At 35.2% G+C, this 24,872-nt stretch overlaps 2 protein-coding genes across 5 annotated transcripts; one reads left to right on the plus strand and one right to left on the minus strand.

Annotated features, from left to right (window-relative positions):
• The first annotated feature begins 5,229 nt into the window (after nt 1-5,229).
• Nucleotides 5,230-21,644, plus strand: LOC105204594 (pecanex-like protein 1). Of its 4 annotated transcripts, none has more exons than XM_026132099.2 (16): nt 5,230-5,856; nt 6,243-6,492; nt 7,167-7,445; nt 7,536-7,888; nt 10,360-10,503; nt 10,603-10,850; nt 10,945-11,210; nt 11,332-11,400; nt 11,668-14,981; nt 15,055-15,516; nt 16,585-16,729; nt 16,831-17,089; nt 17,163-17,516; nt 17,636-17,748; nt 18,210-18,484; nt 19,041-21,644. In XM_026132099.2, exons 1-16 carry the CDS (start codon nt 5,704-5,706, stop codon nt 19,320-19,322), a joined length of 6,966 nt encoding a protein of 2,321 aa, XP_025987884.1. In that variant the 5' UTR covers nt 5,230-5,703; the 3' UTR covers nt 19,323-21,644. The 4 variants fall into 4 exon arrangements, with proteins under 4 accessions (XP_025987884.1, XP_025987885.1, XP_025987886.1 ...); XM_026132100.2 differs by having other exon boundaries at nt 10,945-11,204; XM_026132101.2 differs by lacking the exon at nt 11,332-11,400 and having other exon boundaries at nt 5,231-5,856; nt 10,945-11,204.
• Nucleotides 21,555-23,499, minus strand: LOC105204595 (thioredoxin, mitochondrial). Its single transcript, XM_011173732.3, has 2 exons — nt 23,354-23,499; nt 21,555-23,210 (listed from the first exon to the last, which is right to left on the minus strand). The coding sequence occupies exon 2, from the start codon at nt 23,059-23,061 to the stop codon at nt 22,633-22,635; it is 429 nt and encodes a 142-aa protein (XP_011172034.1). The 5' UTR covers nt 23,062-23,210; nt 23,354-23,499; the 3' UTR covers nt 21,555-22,632.
• Nucleotides 23,500-24,872: the final 1,373 nt, after the last annotated feature.

Here is a 24,872-nt window from a genome sequence, read left to right on the forward strand (position 1 = left end):
TTATGTCTGGGGCTTTACACACGTGGTTCATGCTTTCTTTACCATTTGAGATTTGAGAGCGCACATTTTTTTTTTTTTTTTGCCATGACACGCGTACGGCTCGCGGCCAGTTAACAATCCTCACAGATATCACCAACGGCGAGAGATGAGATTGCAGGCATATACTTTTCGCGCGTTCGCTATCTTAGTTACAAGTCACGAAACGAGAGCCATGGAGCTGAGCTACCAACGATCTCGGGAAATGAGTGAGTCTGTTTCTCTGAAAAGAAAAAGAATAATCGCACACGTACACTGCCGGTCTTCGTTTTCTCCTGGCCTGTCCTGGAGTACAGTAGGACCAGCTGAGAGACACCAGAGTTACAAATTGGAATGTTAGTACTCTTAGTTAGCTCGACAACCTTTCTCCCCGAATACCCCGGTGAACACCGGACACTAATCCTGTACGATTCTGTTCAACAGCCTGGGTGAATATATATGTGGATGGTTGATGTCCGTGAACGTACCTCTTGGATGGAACAAAAAAAAATACGAACGAGCAAGTGGTTGGCAAGTTTTTGAGATGCAAGTGATGGAAGGACGCGAAAGAGCGAGCGAGCGAGAGAGAAAGAAAGAAAGGTGAAAGGATCTAGAAATGAGAGAGTAAAAGGGGAGAGAGAGAGAGAGAGGAGTATATATTTTTGCAGGCTAATAGAATTTGATGGGATGATGATGGTGATGATGATAATGATGATGATGATGATGATGGTGATGATGATGATTATGATGATGATGATGATGATGATGATGATGATGCACTGGGCCGAGAGAAGTTGCTAGAGACAAGTGTGGAGCGAGTGCTTTTTTGAAAGCGTGGGGGAGTTTTTTTCGTAAGCGTGACTGCGAAGCACACAACATAAATGAAACGTTCCCGTGGAGACCCGCTGAACGGTTTAATGTCTCTTAACGCGGTTTTGCTTTCAGATTGCGAGAGCATACGTCGCGATCTGCGGCGGCGGTTGATCGCGATTAATTCCGCGCTTCTGCTCTCGCGGAAGAAGGAAACAGATTACTCCTGAGGCAGACGCGGACGTAAACTTACGTTTGGAAAAGTCTACTTAGGTTTTGCAGAGAGGTCTACTGGCCTGAAGAGATGTTAATTGACAAGCTGCGGCGGGACAATACGCCCACGATTAAAGTAATTATTATTATAGTGCTATACCACTTACTACAGGTAGCTGTCGTCCTTTTGACGTTATAGTTCATCTTAGATTATTGACGTCGTGTTACCTATTCAAAATGTAATAATGACGTCATTTTTTTTACTCTATGACATCCTTTATTTATCCATCCTAAGACGTATTTACATTACACCTTTTACTAATTAATAATTTCAGAGATGATTTACTCCAATCGACAACATATTAATAACATTAGTGACCAATTTGATCACTAATAAGCAGGGTTGTACTATAAATTTCAAGATTATGTTTACATGGATTATTTACGCGTTGTTTACACTATTATATTTACACGAATCTTTTTCATGTAGACAATTACAAGCAATATACATTATTGTAAGTTGAATAACAATACAGAAAAAAAGTAAGTTATAAGATTGTTAACTCTGTAATCTAACTTTTTTTTTTGCTGCTTTCCTAGTTTAACCGGGTACTGTTTTTGACAGGATTTTTGAGTTCTAAAAAATTTGAAAAATTTGGTACATTCTTCCAATTTTCCAAAATACGATTTCACAATTATTTAATCTGAAACCTGAAACGTTTTTCACTTTTTTCGCACCAGGAACAGAATAATTAAAAATTGAAAATATGTCTGGATCTTTAAATCCCGGTTAGGCCACAGAGAGTTAATATATCTGACTTTAACGGTGTTGATAAAATAAAAATTAGATTATATAATATTATATAATATAAATAAAAAATAAAAAACTCAATTTAATTTTCAGTATTTTTAATAAAATCTGAATCTATGATGGATTATTGTTTATATAAATGACATGTAAATCATAGTATACATGTAATGATTATTTATATTTATACAGATTATATATTTTGCGCATAAACGCATACTAACTCTGCTAATAAGTATTCAGTACAACTGCTCACTGAGCGACTAAGTAGCACGAACGTAATTAGAGTTAGCATTAGATCAAACAAAACAGAATATGACGTTACGTTTATAAATCTGTATTTTGACGAATTTATATTATAAATCTATATTTTGTTTGAATGTCATGTTTAATACTAAGATTTGTTAGATTCGTCATAAATGAACGTCAAATAGACGATATTTTGCTACTTGAGTAATTTTACTCTGAGTTAAATTTAATAGATTAAATCTTTAACTCGACTTATTGGCAATAATTTTGATCGAAATGCCATTATTTACTAAAAAAGATTTATTATTCTTTGATTTATATTCGTCTTAGAATGTTACTTCGAATTTTCGAATGTAAGTGAATTTTCGCTCAAACACTAATTCAAATTTAGTACAGTTTTTTGTTATTAAAATTTTGATAGCTTATAGTAACATTTAATAAGATTTTTTACATTAAAATAAAGTTTAGTTATTCTAATTTTGTAACCTATAAAAAAATAGACATTAAAAAATAGAAACATTTTTTTAACTTATTTAAATTATTAATAAAAGGAAAAAAAATGGTTACACAATTACCATAATTTAATTAATAATTATTTTTAATGTTAACTATATATTTATAATTATTTTAATTATGCAAATTATAGTTATTAGTTAATACTACGTAAATAATAAGCAAACAAAAAAATAGTTATATTTACTATAATTATGATTACGTTTACTACATAAAAATGTTAATTTTATTTTTATCCCCCGTTCATATCTTAATCTATTGCTATATTAATATTTGAAATTATTATAATTTATAGTAAACTTTTGCATAGTAAAGTTTATAGTTTATAGTTAATAAACTATAAACATATATAAGATTGTTTTATTACTAACATTATAGAAGTAATAATTGTAAAAATGGAGTTCCTAATCATAATTATTTTATCATGCAATTACAGTTACAAAATTTTTCTTTTAGTGTATTTTTTGTAAAAATTCTTAATTATACGAGTGAATTTTCACTGAGAGTAATGTTAATATAAGAAAAATATAAGTAGTATTTTAGGATCTTTTAATAATTATATTTTTGTTAATTTTTTACAGTATTTTACTATATTATTAAATAGAATTTTAATAATGCATAAAAGTTTGTTTCTCAGAAATTAATGTCAATAACTTTTATTTGCACATAGAAATAAATTTTTATTATTCTTGTTTCAGATTCGATTATCTATTGAACATCGCATGTGAGAGGACTTTCAGTATAATACGAAGTGTATGACGAACATTGAAACCGTCGCAAGAAAGTTTATCCATAAATAAAACTACATATTATATACTATTATATTAGAAATATTCTAATTTTTTTATGTATGTTTTGTGTCTGTGTGTGTATAAAATTTTGAGAATTTTTAAAATAATTCTTAAAATTTCAATTTATGCTATTTCTTATTTAATCATATTCCCATGATACTTCGTACGCGCGTCAATTATTAAAAATTTAAATTATTTTGATTAAAAATTTTATAATTAATATTGCAAAAATTGTTACAGCATTGTGATTTTAATTAATAACTTATTTAATTATATACTTCTGTTAATTTTTAAAAGTTTAGTAAGTGCCACTTCTTATTCAATTATATTCTTCTGATACTTTATTTCGTTTTTGAATAATAAAAACTTATACATTATCTGAATAAACCAATACCCAATTTAACAACATTTGGACAAATACATAATAATTCTTAAAAAAATTTATAAACGTTATTAAAATGTAAACTTTAATCTACTTGTACAACAAAATTTTCTTAACATTAATTTTTATTATAACTTATACCTTATATCTTAAATTATTTAAAAATTACAATTAAATTTTAATATTATAAAAAAAATGAGTTTCCATGTAAGTGGTATAAGAACTTGTCAAACATTGGGACATTTACCTTAATATATATTAAAAAATGAACAATTTTTTAATTACTCCGAAAATAATAAAAATTTGTAAAATATTTAAATAAATTGATATACAGGTAATATAAAATGCTTGTCTTTAATGTCCTAAAGTTTATTCTTAATATATTTGTTCATATATTATGTTTATAAAATAAATATAAAAAATATCTTAACAAATACATTACAAAATGTTACAAAAATAAATTCCAACCTGGTTGTGTAACAAATTTCTTTTTTTAATGTTAAATTATATAATATTTAAAATAAACCTACTTTATAAATAGGTATCTTTGAATATTTAATTACAATTTTAAAGTTATAAAGAAAATATTTAAGATTAATAATAATTTCTCATGTAAGTATTCAGTTACGGAACATGTTTATACTAGGATTTTTGATGTTGATAGATCAGAAATTAATAATTAATAAGGTGTGTAGGGGAAAGTAGGGTTATTGTACGCACTGGGTAATTGTACGCTTCGTGGTTTGGCACCTTCCCGATGAATAAAACTTATATCACGACGATATTTGTAGGCTGAAGGCATTTTTTAAATATATAACCATATATACGTTATATCATTTAAAAACGTAGTTAATTTAAAAAATAAGAAAAAGTAAAATCATGATTTTTCTTGCGATTTTGGCGTTCAGAAAATAAGGCAATAAGTCTGTATTTTTACTTTATTCGTTTAATTTTGTTATACCTAACAAAAGTACGTTTTTTCCTGCGTTCTTTGAGCTATTGTTTATTAAATTTAATTAAATAGTCATCCAGTAATTGTTTATTTATCAAATCAAGTCCGCCGTCGACAATTTTACGCATCCATCTTGAAAGGCGTGAGACCACGTGAGATCAACTATAGTGCCACTAGTACAGTGTAGTGCAGTGTAGTGTAGTTAAAAGAATGGGCTATAACCTCATTTTTCCTCCGCGTCCATTTATCCAACCGCACGTACAATTACCCAAGGCCCGAGAAATTTTTTCGTTTAACCACTTGCTTCTTTTTGCTGAATATAGCATTATCAAATAAAAAATTGTTCAATATGACAATACATAATGATAAAAAAATGTTTAAAGTTTCTATTTCTGTACTCGTATCAATTTCAACTTTAAAAATCACTTCACTGCGATAAATTTCCATTAGGTGCGTGCAATTTACCTACTTTCCCCTATATACGTCAATCTCATACATAAGAATGTCTATGTTGTTTTACCGACAGCCGCTAAAAACATTTGCCAGATCTCTACGTCGGTAATGCATAAAAATTTGTTTTATCATCCACGACCATTCGCAGATAAACAGTAGTTGCCTAGAGTGAGTGCACAAGTGATACCTCGCATAAGTGAGTCGTCGAAGACGTCGCTGTGACGTCTCGTCCGTTCCACGTTCCTTCCTTCGCTCCAGGCTCCGAGCAGTCCGAGCTCCGACGGCCAGGTGCATCTGTGGTGGTGCGGTGGCCCTCGACCGAGTCGTGTGTGCGCCAGATCCATCGATTTAACGGGAACACAAAATAAGATGCTACGTCGTCTCGCCGTACGTCGCGCGTCCGGCCGTGTCGTGGAGCAGCTGACGGCATCGTGCGCGATTGCGGACAGGATTGTCGGGCGCTAAGGACGTTATGGGAAGATGGTGAGGCAGTTCGGTTACCTCGGCCACTGGGAGCATGGGTTCGCAAACGCTGGAGATCCTGAGACAGGGCGTCTGGGCGAGCCTGACGGGCGGCTGGTTTTACGATCCGCATCTCGACGTTTTCTCCAACACGTTTCACCTCTACGTCTGGCTGTTCCTGCTCTGCCTGCCGTTCACGATCTACCTGGTAACAAAAAGAAAAAAAAAAGAAGAGAAAGCAAACGTTCCTCTCCTCTCCACGCACATCACGCGTTCAGCATTTATTTTGAAAGCCGCCTGGAGTTGACCTGTTCCCGTGGAACCCTATTAAAAAATCGACATCCTTGACCACGTTGACTTCTAATGGAAATTCGTCGTGTTTTGTTGTACTCGCGAGACTCGTTGAATCCGTGCTGCTTTCGAAAGTAAACGGTCGATTATCAACCCGCAGTTATTTAAGACACTTCTCTAATGTTTACGCAAATTTTCCACTTCCTTCCGTTAACGAGAAACCCCGTCGCTTTTCCTTTCACAGCAGTCGCGAAAGAGGGGACTCTCCGGCAGGTCTGTTTCAAGGAGAGTTTCATGTTTCAGTATTTTCCTCCTACGTTGTACGTCTGGTTGGCGTACTGTTCGTCATTCATCGCCGTTTTCGGAACGATAAAATGTGTGAATCATGCTCTGCACTGCGTATATGATACCACGGAATGCCTGGAGGAGCCCAATCAAACCATCAGCCAGCAGAAGTCGGAGGGCGAAAAGAAATGGGCGGGCACACACAACAAATCTAGGGAACAGTCGCAAGATCAGACTGGTCATGGCATAGAGTTGCAGGTTTTGAATGGTATGTTGCATTCAATTTAATAACAAATTGACTCAATGTCATAATTTGATTATAAAAAAGTAATACATCTATTATAAGCTTATTAAATAAGCTTATTAATTTCTTGAAATAATCAAAGAGACTAATGTAATTAAATTTTCTTGAAAGTCTACTTTGTGTTCTTGAAATTTTTATATTCTGGAGTTCTTTGAAATATGGATTCTTTAAATGAAATATCATTTATTTTATAATTTTTTTTGCTTGCAAGCTGTTCAACTTTGTATTAAATTTGAATATATGTAAGCTAAGAATTGAGATCATGGATTATGAATTAACACCTATTATACAAAACCATGTGACACCTTATAAAATAATCAATAAATTCTACTTAAGAAAATTTGTAAAGAATAACTTCTTTAATTTATTTATATCTATATACATAATTATATTAATTATGTTAATTTATATATTTTTTCTATCAAGTAATTGACTTTAATATAAATTCAATATTACTAATAGAATTATTATGAGAGGACAATATTTTATTCCATTTAATATAAAAATTCTCACATCTAATTTTTAAACATTAATATTTTTTGTATAAGTTTGCACTTCTTATTATTATATAATTTACAGTGTTTATATATCATTTTGTTTCAACTTTTTGCTATATATTTTTCATAATCTGTCTCTAGGTAAAACGGACACACCACCTGTAGAATGTTCTTCACGTAACTCGTTTATTGAACCAAATATACAGAATTCCGACGCGGATAGCATAACGTCTGAATACACTCGGGATAAAGCTAGCTCGACTATAGATTTGAAGGTGGAAATACACAGGAAAAACAGTTCGGAAAGTTCAGAAGAAGCGCAGCAGCTTAGTAAACCAATGATAACCAGCATTAACGTGCATGAAGCTGAATTAGTTTCTGCACAATACCACGAGCCACGTTCTAAGAATATTATAAATGGTAATTAAATATTCTCAACTATATCTAATATTGTATCAAGAGAAATTAAAATAGAAAAATAACTAGTAATGTTAATGTTTCTATATGTAGAATGGAAATTGAAACGGCAAAAGTGTGTGGTGATAGCGGAGGAAGATCGACCGCGTAAACTGTGCCGGCATTCGTCCGAGGAATCTAGAAATCGACATTCGAAACAGAGCAATCTTGGTAAAACAGGATCCGAGAGTCAGATAAAACAGACTAGCTCGTTAGAATTGACGAATCATCGTCACATCGGCGATGATTATCCATACTGGATGCTCAATCGAAGCGTTCGCAGACTCAATTCCAATTCCGTATCAAAGGCACGCTTGACGAACGATCATCCACAGAGCTTAGAAATCATATCGAAGAAGGGGGATACGGACAACAATAAGATCTCGTCTCATCCGCAATCATTAGAGGTAGATCTCATAATTATAAATTTTATAGGGCCACTGCATTAGTCAATTAATAAATAAGAAATTGAATGAACCAATTAATGAGCAAACAGAAACAACTTAAAAAATGCTTTAATTAGAAAAGAATGTTTTCGTTATTAGCATAAATTGTCCTTTGCCTTCTTTATTTTTTAGCGTTCTTTAATTATGTAAAAGAATTTGAAAATTCTGTAAAGTCAAAATTATTTTTTTATAAAAAAAAATTTGGTAATTTGCTTTAAGAATCAGCTTAATATGAGATTATGCTATATATAGCACAATTAAAATCAAGAAAAGGTTAATGAACAATTATAACAGAATCTTAGTGCTCAATAATATTTCTTATAAGGTTTTTTTTACATATTTTTTAGTTTTTGAAACTACGCTCCGTTACTTTTGATCTTGAAACATGGTTCTTAAATTGAATCAGAATAGTAACATTACAATATTAAAAATTGATAATTGATTTAATAACACTTATACTAATAAACATCTCTATTTATTAATGATACTAATAAATATCTTAAAAGAACTTATCACAAGGAACTTTATTACAAAAAATATCACAATTTAGACCTCCCTACATTTCACATAAAAAGAACTTGATATAATTAAAATAAAGCAATCGAACAACACTTGATAAAAAAAATAACAAACCTTAAGGGCAAATAAAATTGCTATAATGTATAAATTAATTAATACAGTGTAATATTAATTCTTATATTTAGTTCAAATTTACATTAAATAAAAACATCTAAATTATTTTTGTCATTTTAAAAGTCAAGAAAGCAAACGTTTACACATAACTTCTTATAGTGATGACCATCTTCAAATATTTATATCTGAGATGCGTCATTCGCACAATGCATAGTCGCGTGATAACAAGTCGATAACAAAAACCACAAGAAATTGGAGAAATGCATGTAAAATAAATGGCCGCGTATTTTAATAGTAGCTGTTCGGTAAATTTAATAATGATGTTTAATCAAAAATAACCCTTTGAATAAAAATTAATCAATTAATAGACATTCACGGTTTAAGTTAAATAAGCATTATATGTAAAATTAATATTTTATATATTAATACCGTTACAGTTTTAAATTTGAATCAAATAACTTTTTGCTTTTTAATTAACTTATTTATTTCTATTTGACTAATTAATTTACCGCCTTTACCGGACAATTACTACTAAAATAAACTGTTATTTATGTTATATGTACTTTTTTAATTTCTTGTGGTCATTATCGACTTGCTGTCACGTGATTGCACGCAACTATACAACCATTGTATGAACGATGCATTCTAGGCACAAATACTTAAAAGAATAGTCATCATCATATGAAGTTATGCGTGACCGTTTCCTTGACCTCTTAACGTTGAAAATGGCTAAAAAATGAGTTGAAACGTTTGGACGTTTTTATTCTATGTAAACTGAATTGAATATAGTAATTAATATCATACTACACTAATTATATTTTTAATATAATTACATTTTTAACTAATAAAATATTTAATATCAATTCTATATAAAAAATAGATTAAAAAAATATTAATTTGCAATTTATTTTGAAATCTTTTTATTTTAATACTTTTTTTTAAATAATTGATGGCAATGTTCAGCGACTATTGGGATGATAGCGGTGTTATCATCTTAATAACTGAATGTAAATAATATTTTTATAGTCTTAAGGGGGGGAAGGTCACGTAATCGGCCGAAAAAAAGCTGATTTTCATGAATTTTTTTTGCGGCACAAGACTTTTAATGAACTGTCCATAACTTTTCTCACATATTTCTTATAATTTGTAGATGTAGAAAAAAATTTGTTAAACCAAATTAGTTCAAATATAGCGGCGTAATGACGCTCGCTCTCCAAGTCCTGGTTTTCGAGGGGGTCAAATGGTGTGCAATGTAGCATTTTTTATTTCATTCTGAAATAAAAAAATCAAACGAATTTGTCTTTTTAATAAAATTGCACAAATATCGAAAGAACCTAAGTCCAATAGTAAAATAAAAATTCAATGCAGTTTTGTCGAATTTTCACATAAAATTTTCATTTTTATTATGTGAAAAAAATAGTTCGGATAGTTATTTTTAGAAGTTTTATAGGTACTTGCGGTGGAGAATTTAGTGAAAAATAAACATGCATTGTTTCAGTTATTGATCGAATATTTTTTCAGTTATATTGCATGCCATTTCGAAAAACGTAGTTTCGAAAAAAACGCGTTTAAAGTTTGAAACGCGCGTGACTATCTATTGGACGCGCACGTATGAACTTGTCTGCAGGATTAATATGTCGATTTTCAATATGAGGACTTGAAATTTGAATTCTTGAAATGTTTTAGTACATATATATGCAATAAAAAAAAATCGATTTTTACATGACCTTCCCCTTTTAATCGCCTTATTTTTAGTAAGCATTATATTTAAAAAAAAACATTATATTTTTAATTCTAAGGTTATTACCAAGAAACCGCACCAGCAACTGATACATCCGCAAAGTCTTGAAATAATTGGCGCTACTAGTAAAAATATAAGCAGCACCGATGACAATAACCTGCCTCTTCATCCTCAAAGCCTCGAGACGATTAATACCAAAAAGGTACGAGCAAAATTATTCCACGAAATATGTATTTTCTGACAAATATTTTTCCACGAAAGTTGCATATTTACAATTTCTGAATAAAAATAAATGTTGAAGGTTTTACCGCAAAACACATTGAAGAGAAACCAGCTACAGCTCTTACCGTATCTTAGTTTCGGATCCGAAATAGTTTATCCGATAGCGGAACAGAGCGATGAGCAATTCGCCAATGAGAGTTCAGAAGAGTTTAGCTTGTGCGATTCCTACAGTCCATTGCTGACGCGGAAAAACATAAACGATGCGAGCGCTACATCTAATCGAGACAGAAGTCTCAGCGCTGGCAGATTTGAAGATAGATTTTCGAGGTATTAATATATACTATTAAATATAATGTTTTAATGTTCTCTCTCATTAAATATCTCAATATAATCTTATTTATATTATTATGTTATCTTCCAGGTTTAACGACGATAATGGAATAGATAACAATTCAGCTAATTCTCGAGATGCTTTAATAGAAGAGTCAAAGTCTAGAGGAGTAAAAAGAAGATACAGCAACGCTAATCAGAACAACCATGAGTTTTCGGACGGTGAGAAAAGTAAGGAGAAACGACGAGATAAATCTAAAAACGTTCAAGACGATCCACTCAATTCGGGGAGCATAGTTGGAATAGATTGGCTGTTCGAGAGCGGGGATTGCTCTGTGGAACCATGGACAAGTAAGAGTAAGTTTAGCAAGAAACGTATTGATTTTTTTTTTAGGTAAAAAGTGATCTGTGGTTTGGAATTATTTTTCGCTATTTGCAAGCTTATATTGTTACGTTTTTTTCTAATTCGTGCTGCCAGTATTTTGGACTTTCACTCGCTCCGATGATACGGATACGTCAGAAAGCCTACAGACGGCTAGTACAGATTGTAAGTTGGACGCACTATAAAGTTAGGGTTCTACAATCGCGTTGGGGAGATCACTGTCGAGTCAAGGAACACTTTAATACACGACATATGTTTGGCAGATGAGCATATCGCACATTTAACGCTTCACGCAGCTTCGCGCATGATTCTCAATTCTCACAATGCGATCTTCACGAATAGAATTCAGAGACGATCGATCCTCTAACGTCGATCGTAAATTGTAAAATCAACGAAGGCAATAATTACGATCATATATGCTAATTTGTGTAGATCTTCATTCTAAAGAGCCCGATTCGGGATCGTCCAGTACAACGACCCTCAGCATCGAGAACGAGGTGAAACGGAATTTGCTGCCGCAGCTCGAGGTGGACAACACCACTAAGCGTCACCAGGGAGCGATTCCCAAGCAGAGCCGTCCAAAACCCACGTCGTCGGACGTCGCGGACGACAGTATTGTGTCGAGCGTTGAGCAGCAGCCGCGAGAGAATCTTAAACGTTACATCGAAGTACGACGGGAGAGGACTAGGAGGCGGGATAGTACCAAATTTGAGCAAACAAGCGGTTCAAATCACGAATTAAGCACGTTGCTGCCGAATCCGGCGTCTCCGTTGCTGGCCGCGTTACTAAACAACTCTGGTCGAGATCTGCCCGGTCAGTCGAGTACCGCATCGTCCGACTTGCGACTCAGTCGCAATTCCGAGAAGCGACACTTTCGGACCAGGTACGGTCGACTAAAACGGTCCAACCGAACTCACCGCGTTCGGTCACGCAACATCGCTAATCGTGACGATAATGTTGTGCCGTTAACCGCGCTGTTCGGCTTAATTTCGAGTGGCGAGTGTCACTTAGCTACCAATCAGAATGACACCTCGGAAGGAGCGGTACACTACTTTCGTGACGATAACGGCCACTGGTTGGCTTACACGTTCGATGAAAAAGGTTTGGACATGGCCGCCGCAGCCGCGGCGACGGCAGCACAGATACCCACCAATCCGCACAACGAAAAGTTATTGAATACGTTGCTGCGCCAGCAAATCAACCAGAGTATACATTACGACGCGAATTGGGAGCTTGCAGACTCGCTCAGTAACAGTTATAGTAGCTTGTCGCTTAATTCCGCTGGACTGACGGTAATAATCGACACGCCACCGGTGCTGTCAAGCCCAGCGAGCAATCAGACCAAGACGCAAAGTTCACCGCCTTCGAATTTGATCTCTTCGAACACGGGTAGCTCGAATCAGTGCACCCTCGGCGAAAATTCGGAGCGCGAGCCGTTCCATCATACGCTGATCGCACGCTCAGACTCGATGGCGGACCGGAATCGCAGGCTGCAGAATCTCCTGGGCAATCTGCATCTGAATCAGTATCAATCGGATCTCAATGGACGCATGCCAGTATTGACATTGCCAACGCATCAAGAACCCGACATAAACACCAGTCTGTCGTGGAATCGCTTCGTCGATGGTTTAGACGGCTCTGATTCTAAGCCCAAGCAAACTAGACACTATTATAAGTGCAAGATCGGCAGACTGCCACACATTAAAATACGTTTTGACCGTCTCGCCCTATTAGCTTTACTCGATCGCAATCTGACCGTACTTGAAACCATCGTTTCCACATTTCTAGCGGGCGCAGTTGCAGGCCTGGGTCTTCTACTGCTTCAACAGGGTTTCTACCGGGACATCTTCGCGTTCATATTCTGCTTCGTGACAGCCGGATGCCAGTACTCGCTGCTCAAGTCGGTCCAGCCCGATGCCGCGTCACCCACACACGGCTTCAATCGCGTTATAGTGTTCTCCAGGCCCGCGTATTATATCTTGTGCTCGAGTCTGATTTTGATTCTCAACGAGACGCTTAGAAACTTCAAGTCGTCCGACTTTCGGGTATACGGATTGCGCGTCGCCGATTACGATCTCATACTGCAAGTTCGAAACGTTCTACTGATATTTCTGCTGTGTTTTCCGATCGTATTCTCGTTAGGACTATTTCCGCAAATCAATACATTTCTGATGTACGTCTGCGAACACCTGGACATTCATCTGTTTGGCGGCAACGCGACCACAAGTCTGGTGTCATCAGTGTATTGTTTGTGCCGCAGCGTGATCGCGGTTCTCATCCTCTATGGATTCGCCTACGGCGCTCTTCTCGAACCCAAGTCCTCGCAGCACATCTTATTCTCCATATTTGTCGGTCTGCTCGTCGCAATATCTTATCATCTGAGCCGATCATCCTCGGATCCCTCCGTAATATGGGACATCCTCAAAGCGAATTTATGGCCGCCGGAGATAGGTGACAGATACACGGAGGAGAAAGAAGCAAAAATTATTGAAAATACATCGTCCTCACAGCCCGACAATATGGCCACGACTTACAAAGAGACCAAGAGCAAAACGTCCGGCAGGAAGAAAGACGTGAAGATCAAGGTGGGCGAGCAGATGTCGGACACCGAGCTGGTGGACCCTCTGCCAGAGAAGTTACGTTCGACGGTGAACTCCAGATTAAAGAACGATCTGATTGTGTGCGCGGTAATCGGCACCTTGTCTTTCGGGATTCATCGTACGACAGTGTTTACCGCCTTACAACCGGAGCTCAATCCGGTACTCTGGAGTATTGTGAGCTGCTTGGGCTTTTTGCTACACTACATCGTGCCGCAGCTGCGCAAGCAGCTACCGTGGCTGTGCCTTTCGCGACCGGTACTGCGCAGTCACGAGCACGCGCAATTCGAAGTACGCGAACCAGTGAGGATAATGTGGTTCGAGAAGGCCTACGTGTGCCTGTGTTTTCTGGAACGAAACGTGCTCTATCCGGTCGTCTTCCTGGGCGCACTCACGGAATGTTCGTCAAAGATTGCCGACAAGTTTGGCGAGAACGTAGGCGCGCTCATCGTCGTCGTGTGTGGCCTCAAGTCGCTCAGATCAGCGTACTCGGACCCGTCCACCCGCTACCTCGTTCTCGTTTTCGCAGTGCTCTTCTTCCAACTTGATTTCAGCAACTTGAGCGAGACCTTCCTGGTGGATTACTTCGTCACGGGGATCGCATTCGCGAAGATCTACGAGCTGCTGCTCAAAATCCGTTTCGTCGTCACGTACATCGCGCCCTGGCAAATCACCTGGGGTAGCGCGTTCCATGCGTTCGCCCAGCCCTTCTCCGTGCCACATTCCGCGATGCTCTTCCTTCAAGCCGGTATCTCGGCAATGCTTAGCACGCCCCTGAATCCGCTGCTGGGTAGCGCGATCTTCATCTCGTCCTACGTGCGGCCAGTCAAGTTCTGGGAGAGGGACTACAAGACCAGAAGGGTCGATCACTCGAACACGCGTATGTCTTCGCATTTGGAGCGTAATCTGGGCGCCGACGACAACAATCTCAACTCGATATTTTACGAGCAACTCACGCGCTCCCTCCAACATAGTCTATGTGGCGATCTTGCGCTCGGCCGATGGGGAAACGTAGAGCAGGGCGATTGCTTCTTGCTCGCGTCGGATTACCTAAACTGCTTAGTGCACATAGTTCAATTAGGTAATGGGCTAGTGACGTTCCAGTTAAGAGGTCTCGAATTCCGAGGAACATATTGCCAGCAAAGAGAGGTATATGGAAGCTATTTTCAGCATAATTTCTTTTTCCTTTACTTCAATGCCAATAACTTTTCTTTTCTTTGAGGTGGAAGCAATTTCGGAAGGTATCGAAGACAACGACAATTGCTGTTGCTGCGAAATGGGTCATCTGTCGAACGTGCTTAGCGTGAACGCGGCCTTCAGCCAACGTTGGCTTGCCTGGGAAGTCGCAAGCGCTAAATACGTGCTCGAGGGTTACTCGATCTCCGACAACTCGGCGGGTTCTATGTTGCAGGTTTTTGAGTTTCGAAAAGTACTGGTTACTTACTATGTCAAAAGTATTGTCTTCTATGCCGTCAAATCGCCCAAGTTGAAGCAGTGGCTGGAAAATCCGGATATCATCGACGCACTGAAACCGACACTCGACAAGAACTTCGTCGATCTCGATCCCGTCTTCAACGTAAAGATCGACGAGGACTTTGATTTCCGTGCGAGCGGTATCACGCGGAGCAACTTTTGCAATGTTTACCTTGATTGGATACAATATTGCGCTGGTAAACAAGATAAGGTGATACATTGGTGATCTTTGCATTATTTCGTCGCTTTAAAATTACAACTTGCAGTTTACAATTTTGGCATTATCTATGTGTATCAGCACTTAAAGTTAAATCGAAAGATAATTTTATAAATTACGTCAAGTATAATTACACTTTCAGTATTATTAGTAGATACGTGAAAAGTTTAAATTTCTTGATGTAGTCATCTTATTTAGTTGCAAGGAAAAAATTAGGGTGTTTACTATGTAAAAAACTGAAAAACCTGTATTTGCAAAAAATTTTTTTAATTAAAATGAATTTTTTTAAGATTTTATTACTTAGGAAAATTTATGGAATTTTATTTTTAAATTTAAATTTTATCCCTTTTTCTGATAAAATTATTTCTTTAATCATTTTTTGCATTTTTTCTGATGCAAAATCGATTCTCAGTATGGTATACTATATACATATATTTTCATGTGACTTGCGAATTTTTATTAAAAAAAAAATTAATAACAATAGGAGACACTACACCATTCTAAATTCACATTGCGTATTTAATTACTTTTTGAATACTATATTTTTGGTGAGTTAGATACATGGGCAGATTGTTATATGTCATATTTAGTTTATATTACTTGTTTTTACTTTTTTTTGTCTAAATTTAATATTCAAAATTTAAGTAGCTTTTTTTGATGATTGTTCGATTAAGAGACATTATAATAAAATAAATTTATTTCAAGCTACATTAAAAAATTCTGTAATCTTACCTGAAATAAAATTCCTGGAAAATTCGAGAATTCTCAAGGAATTCTTTTACAAAATTTAAGTAAACCACTCTGAAAAATATTAATATCTATTTCTATCGATGTAGGTTAACTTTAATCTCGGTTTAATTTACTCTTTATATTTTTTCTAATTTTTAGAAAAAAAAATAAAAAGTAAGTTAAATCTAAATTGAAGTTAATTTATATTGAAAGAGACATAAATTTTAAAATAATTAAAGTACTAAAAGATGATAGGTTGTAACATTAACGCGATCTGTTTGTATAATTCGTAATTCCTTTGAAAATAATTTCATAATTTATTTTGTTTTTTAGTCACTAGATAGAACACGCGATTCATATCTCGTGTCATTGTGCCTCTCATTAAGTCTGCTGGGAAGACGCGTGTTAGGCGCTGCATCTCATAACACGTTATCAAACGTGGAATTTTTTCTCTACGGATTGCACGCGTTATTTAAAGGTATGATATGACTTATACTTTGTAGAAATTATCAATGTATCATTCAATATCTTTTTTTTTTAGAATAGTAATTATATATATATTTATATTCAATGTGATAGGTGATTTTCGAATAACATCAGTTCGCGATGAATGGGTGCTGCACGATGTCGATCTGTTACGCAGTGTAGTCGCGAAGGGAATACGAATGGCCTTGAAATTGCATCAAGACCACTTTATGAGTCCGGAACAGTACGTTGAATCGGCAGCGCTTTTCGAGGCTATCGACAATCACGATCAGAACATCGTCATCAGTCACGAAGCGGATCCACTTTGGAGAAATGCTGTACTGAGCGGTGCGCCCAGTTTACTGGCGCTCAGGTTTGTATCTTGCAAAATAGAAATTGCGGAAGTGTTATGCATAACAATTAAGATGAATATTCGATATTTTCAGACACGTACTCGATGACGGCATAGACGAGTACAAAGTGATAATGCTTAACAAACGTTTTCTGAGCTTCCGAGTTATCAAAATGAATCGCGAATGTGTTCGCGGACTCTGGGCCGGCCAGCAGCAGGAGTTGGTATACTTGAGAAATAGAAATCCGGAGCGCGGCTCGATACAGAACGCCAAGCAAGCATTGAGGAATATAATTAATAGTTCCTGCGATCAGCCAATCGGATATCCGATTTACGTCTCCCCTTTGACGACCAGCTACGGCGAGACTAACGAACAGTTATGCTCGATAATCGGAGGACCACTGACTTTTGGCACCATAAAGAGCACTGTGTTAAAACTATGGAGAAGGTGCGTATTTCGAGCGAAGGTGCTTTTTATCTTCGGACCATCTATGGCGTGAACTCGGGTTTAGATAGCACAATAAATATTATATCTGAATTTGATAATTCAACTTTGTTTATTTTTAGAATAAGAAGAAGATGTGGTCAAGGTTGTTCCTCGGGCGGCACTGGCCCCCAAGACGACGGAGGCTTTGGAAATGATGGGGTATACGCGATGACTACGTACAACATACATTCTGGTATTTACAAATGTTATTTGCTTTTATAATGATATGCTCAATTAATTTTCTGAAGAACCATTCTATTACTATCTTATTTAATTAGACTATGTCTATAAAATGCAGGATAAAGAATTTAAAATATTTAGATAAATTTAGAATAAATTGGAATAGAAAATTATATAATCAGATCTTTATATTCCTTGCAGTAATATTTTTTTAAATATTAAATATGGAATAAAGATATCTTAGCCAATGGTTTTTTAAAAAAACTTTGGTATAATTAAATAATCATTCTGCAAAGTGTATCTGCAGAATAATTTAGATTAAGAGTTAGTCTTTATTTCTTTCTACACTTTTAATCCTTTTTTTGTTATAATATAAATATTTTTTAATGATCATCAATGCTATTGCAATACACCGTTAATCTCAACATATTTATGTATAATATTGTTTTTATATAAAATTTTCTGAATCTATAGGCTATGCTCAATCGGGTCACAACACTTCCGGCTCTCAGTCAATGGAATCTGGTTGTCAGATCGGTGGTTCGACCGGTCGAGGTTCTCTCGGTCGTGCGAATACGGGCTCTCTCAGTGGTAACAGAGGTTCACTAGCTTCCGTTGGGAAGCCAACCAGCTCGACACTCGCCAGTTTGGCCGGACTGCTCAGTAGTAATGATATCAAAATGGAGACCAAGAGCGAGACGAGCTTTTCCAGTAAACTGGAAAAAGAGGAAGTTTTCCAAAGAGTTCGTGTAAGTATTGCATGCATCATATACATCATCAACGATTTTAAATTAATTTTTTCGTAAATTAAACATAAAGAAATTGTAAAGAATTTAGTACGAAAAATATCACTTTAACCAAGATTTGAACCTTTATTTCGCTTATATTATATTTTCATCAGTTGATTTGCAATTAATATTGTTTAAATATACAATGTTTGAAACGTTATTCTCATCTATATCAATTCGATTAGATGTAGAATTTAAAGAAAAATATGAATTATTGATACTTTTTTTTATTTTATTTTACTCGTTTTAATAAAATTCAAATGTTGTAACTTCATTATTTGATACTCTTAGGCCTAGTTTTTCATTATCTGTTTAACTTATGGTTACGAGCTTCACCCATAATAACGTCAAAGGTGAAGCTTATTGAATAAAACATCAGATTAAGCCTAACCATAAATTAACCAGATAATGAAAAACCGTTAATTGTTATCTGATTTAATATTATGATTGATTTACAAAAGAAATTAAAAATACTTTTAATATGTACATGAATCATTAAATAGTTTTCTTTGAACAGATTATGGACCCTAATCAAGTATACGATGCCATCAATCTGGGCCGACGTATAGATGTGATATGGCCGGACGAGAGAATGCGACAGCAGGGTGGTCGTTCCGGCTGGCAGCATTGGGTGCCGGAAAGAGGTATGGAGGGTTGCGTGGTTCATCGCTGGTCACCGAACCATCGCGATCCTAATCGACGATCGCACGTCGACAAAGTTATCTTGTTGGTGAAAATCGAGGATAAGTACGTGCCGATAGCCGAGCAAGGTGTGCGAGATCTAGGCGCGGAGGTTTAGCACAACGTCTCCGAAACGGAAGAAGCGATACCGTACGGTCATCGTTTTTGTACGCTTGCTCTGCCGACCTGCAGACTTGCGGTATCACATGTACGTCAACTACAGCCCAACAGCAGTGGTCTGGCTCTCGCTCGAAGATGCGCGGTACCGACGAGACGCGAAAGTCTGGATATTAATCTCTAACAAACGAACAAATGTATCATATTAACAATATCGAATGCTAGTTACCTACTTCCACGAAGTCAATACTCGCCATTAGATCGTAACTCGAAGGGACTCGGATCAACGACATGCTCAATCACGTGAGACCCTTAACTTATCTCGATTAACAAGTTTTATTATGTGATCACAAGTCACAACGCTTAATATTTTTTCTTCTTTTTCTTCTTTTTTTTATCAGAGAGAGTCCGCGCAATATTTTTCATTTGCTTCACAGAAGCATTGCTCCTACTTTGTCCGTGTCTTAGCATGTTGTCGCCGTATACCCTTCCGATTACGTTTCATTTTTAATGATATTGTACTTATAGCAAGTTTTGCAGATACGATTCGATGATATTCCTCCCTCAGATTTAACGTCCCGTTTTTCCATCTTTGACCGCCATTGAATCGCTAAAGTTTCTGCTTCTTGAACATTTCGGACGCGAAAGGCAGATATATTGCAAGAATTATAGAGACTGTACAGAAAGAGAGGAGAAATGGAGAGAAAGAAATATATGAGAATATTTTGTCACCTTGTAAGTCACAGATACATATATTGTTATTTCCCGTGAGAGTTGCATAAGAAGGTAAAAAACGCCAATCGCCAAGTTATTCAATGCAAAAAACTGAATTGTATCATGTTGTACCATATATACTGTATATTATAATGATATATTAGTTCATTTATGGAACGCGGAGCAGTTGTTACTTGTTGCCCAATATATCTAGATTATTTACTATTGGTTACTATAGAGAAGGTAGCAGTCCGGGTGCGTGCGTTCCTCTTCCACTAATCTATAATGTAAGTGCGATAATTGCCGATCTATATAATGTAAATGCGACATATATTTTTGGCGGTTGATGAAAAGAGAAAAAAACGAATTACAGAGTAGAGAAGTGTATACTATTTACAAATATGTAATAATGTATCATATTAACGAGGTGGAAGTCTCTTTAAACTGTGCTGTGTTGTTATATAGATTGTACACAGCGGGTACAACAACAAGTGGCATCGATAGGATTAATTAATTGTACATAAAAATATCATTCGTGTTTTTCTACGATTTTGTTACGATTCTCTTTTTTAAAGGTAAGCAGTGTAGATAAATTGTAAATATACATATACGTCGCGCGATATACACACGCATATTATCGCAGACGTCCTCGAAGCGTCCAGAATCTATTCTATTTGAGCGTATAATTTTTTGCGGGGCCACAAGTCGCGCTCTGGCAGGACATATCCGCGTGCGTTAAAACAGCGGTGTCATCTTGTTCAATTCCCACGCGTTGTGCCCGTTCAAAAACTTGCGCTTGGTATTACTTAATTGCAATTGCCGGATTGTTAGTCGACAGTGCATTTACGTTTGATGGCGATGTCTCGTTAAATTACGTATCAAATGTGAATGCATTGATATAACGCCATCGGGCAATGATCGAAGCGTCTGTAATGTTAATTATCCTTAAAAGATTATTATACGAATCGTTTCCGCGTTTTTTTCTTTTTCTTCTAATTTTGTATATAATCTCTGTAAATCAATTCCTGCTTTATTTGTTTACACTATAAATGTTATAAACGAGTTGGAGACGTAGATACTGGTTATTTAAATAATAAGAAACGCAGGGTTGCTTGCAAAAATTGCATAAATCCGAAGCACGTTCGTTCATTCATTGCTGCATAGAAGAAAAAAAATGTGTGTGTGTGTATATGTGTGTGTGTGTGTGTGTGTGTGTGTGCGCGCGCGCGCGCGCGCGTGTGCATGTGCGTATGTGTGTACGTATACATACACATATATTTGGCAAAAATTAGAAAAAAGAGGAAGAAAAACAGAATTTTTTGCAAGTGACCACAAAATCACAACATTGCCTTATCATGGTGTCTTGAAAAACACCTGACTGATGATGAAAAAAATTATAGCTAGTCTTTAATTGTTGGTAAACACATTTACGTATCGCTTGCTGCCGAAAGACGCAAGGGGGGAGGGGAGAGGAAGAAAAAGGTGCTCTTTCACCAGTCACATGGAATAATCTATTATATCTCTGGCCTACTATATCTTTAATGGACAGTACTTTCGTACACACTGATTGTACACAATGATCAACAATAAATGAGAAATTGAAATCTGATTAGATAATGATTTATCTCGGCTGCACTGCCACGATGATACACTTCGCGCGATTCAGTTGTTAAAGTAACTGTCCTTTAGCCTCTCTCGAATAACTTACCGAAATTAATATATACATTTTGTACAATATAAGAGATTAGCGTACAAAAATTATCTATTGAACATTATTATTATTATTATTAATTATATTATTAAATGAAATTAAGCCACATCAGAAAAATATATATATGTATATGTGTATAAAGCGTATTTTAAAAATATGTATACGTCCAAAGTAACGCAACTCGTATCACTTTGGAAATTGATCATCATCATTGCACGTAATTCCTTATCGGTTCGACTCGTCACAAGTGATATTTTATTAGATTTACACGCCACTTATGTAAACGTTAAGTGATAATACGAACACAGCTATATCTCGAGAATATATATTGAAAAGTCGTGTCTAAAAAGATATATATCACAAGTGTTTCATACAGGTTTTGCAATAGATTCTATAATAATTTCTTCTATGATATATATATATATATATAGGAATCCTCTTTCGTATATTTTTAAATATCTCGAGCAGAATCTCTAACATCTTTTTGGTCGATTCAAGAATATAGGCTATCGCGAACAAGCTCTGTATCATAGAATATCTATATAGAAGTATAAATATTTTAATATATATAATCTAGACATCAACAGATTCACGAGTATTAATACATATACATTAGCTTCATCGTTAAATTACCGTTATATTGCCATTTTACAACATAAATATATATATATATATATATATATATATATATATGTATGTATGTATATCTAAAATTTTTACCTATACAATGCTTATTTGAGTATGATTAGATAAAAAAAGGCCATAATTCTTGGACGAAATAGCTTTGAAATGTTACATTCTCTCTACAAGTATGAAAATACATTTAGTTGATAGAGAGAAATGGAAGCATAAAGTGTGTATTACATGATTCGCTATGTTGTCGAGACTACGACTTAGTATCGTTACTTTCCGTAGTTATTGGTCCATCGTGCGTCAGCTTTTGTATTAGGTTCTCTATCATCTCGTTATTTACCAAACCGATAAACTTGTCTACGACCAAGCCGTTCGAGATCGCTATCACCGCAGGTACGGCCTTCACCTCAAAGACGTGCACCAGTTCGGGATTCTCTTCCACATCGACTATAGCTAGGTCCAGTTTGTCCATAGGCTCTATAAGTTCTATCAACTTAGGCGTCAGTATTTTACACGGATCGCACCAGTCCGCATGAAAATTGACTATAACTGGCACAGTGCCGTTCATCACCTTGTTCACGAACTCGCTGTTATTATTTATCTCGTATCGCTTGTTATTCTGGCGAAATAACGAGATACGTCTCACCACAAACGGCATGCAATTTCTTATACTACACAACATCGTTTTCCTTTTCTTTCTTTCTTTCTTTTTAATGTATTAGTTATGAAAGATAGTCAATGGCTACGTATTACATAAAGATAAACTTTAAATCTATAAATTAAATCCTGTGTATGGTGAACGTCTTCATGCTTATTGGCAAGCAAAAGTATCTAAAAAAGAAAATTATTACAATAGTCAATTATATTTATTTTTTAATCTGTTAGAAATATTCTCTATTACTACATTTAATTATTATGTATAAATTTCAATTTCATCATGATAATAACACACGTAGTATTAATTTTGAACATACTGAAAAGGATGTCTAGAGAACCCAGTTGACTATCCTGGTTGGTCTGACAGCTTCTACTAATTCGAACTTGATGTAGCCCACGAAGGAAATTATGGACGAGATGAGTAAAAAAATTAGGAGTATTACGCGCCAAATGAAAAGTCGATCGTACACCTACAAAACAAGATTTAAATAGATATATGTTTAGATATTCAATTGCATAATTTTTTCAAGATACAAATGACCCTCTTCAACATGTGTTCTATTTTTATCTTAACTATTTTAATTATAATCGATAACATTCAATAAATCAATTCAATTTATTTAATAATTTAATCTAGCTTTAAAATTAACTGTAAAAGAATAAAAACTTTAAAAATATCTATATTTCAAAATGTCTTTTGTGAGAAATTATTTTAATTAATAAGCAATTTATGTTAATAATTAATGAAGCAATTTATGTTAATAATTAATGAAGCAATTTACGAGTACCACCAAACTCTGACTAATTAACTTTAACGATAACAGTAATTTGACAGTTGCTCTCAATAAGATTCTATATTACATTATTTATTCTTTCTAATCTTCTTTTTGAAACAAAAAAATAAATAAAAATAATTTATGTTAATACTTAATAAAGCAAATGGGCTAATTCCACTAAACTCCAAATAAATAAAATTACTAAAACGACTAATTCGATAGTTGCCAATTTCCCAAAATTCCTGATTGCATTATTCATCTTTTCTTTACTCTTTATAAACAAAAAATTAATGAAAACAATAATTTATTATTATTATTAATAAAAATAATATATATTAATATTTAATAAAGCAATTTGGGTGATTTCAAGTAAATTACAATTAAACTAACTAATTCAACAATTGCTCCCAAGATCCCTGAATACATTATTCATCCTTTCTATTTATCTTTTATAAACAAAAAATTAATGAAAACAATTTACATTTAATAAAACAATTCAGAGTTCTGTCAAATTTCGATTAAATTAAATGTTAAATTGACGATAATTCAACAGTAAAATTCTCCGAGTAAGATTCTCTACATTATTCATCCTTCCTAATCACCATTTTCAAGTAAAAAATAAATAATTTCATTCATGCTAAGAAAATATTCATAGAAAATAGATATTATCGACGAGTCAATCAAGTTAATCGGGGTTTAATTCGAACATGGAGTCGTCGGTGCATCTGGCATGATCGACAAACGGATTAGTCGAAAAAGGGATGCAATCCACGGCAAAAATACATCGCGCGATGATGTAATTCTTCAAGAAAAATTTCTCTGACCATACCTTGTTGTTCGCAGGAGCGGGCTTCTCTGACGCACGCGGCACACTGATCAAGATAATCGTGAGCGCGCTCACGAATAATATCGCGATCGCGCCGATCTTCCTTTCGACGCGCAGCGATATCACGAATATCAACGCGGCCAGCACCCACAGACTGAGGATGATGAATAATCCCACGCCGACACCGAGTATCAGGGTGGTCATACCTTCGGGCGAGAGTACTGTGGAGTACTG

Source organism: Solenopsis invicta, chromosome 3, assembly GCF_016802725.1.
Source record: "Solenopsis invicta isolate M01_SB chromosome 3, UNIL_Sinv_3.0, whole genome shotgun sequence".
Classification (NCBI taxonomy): domain Eukaryota; kingdom Metazoa; phylum Arthropoda; class Insecta; order Hymenoptera; family Formicidae; genus Solenopsis; species Solenopsis invicta.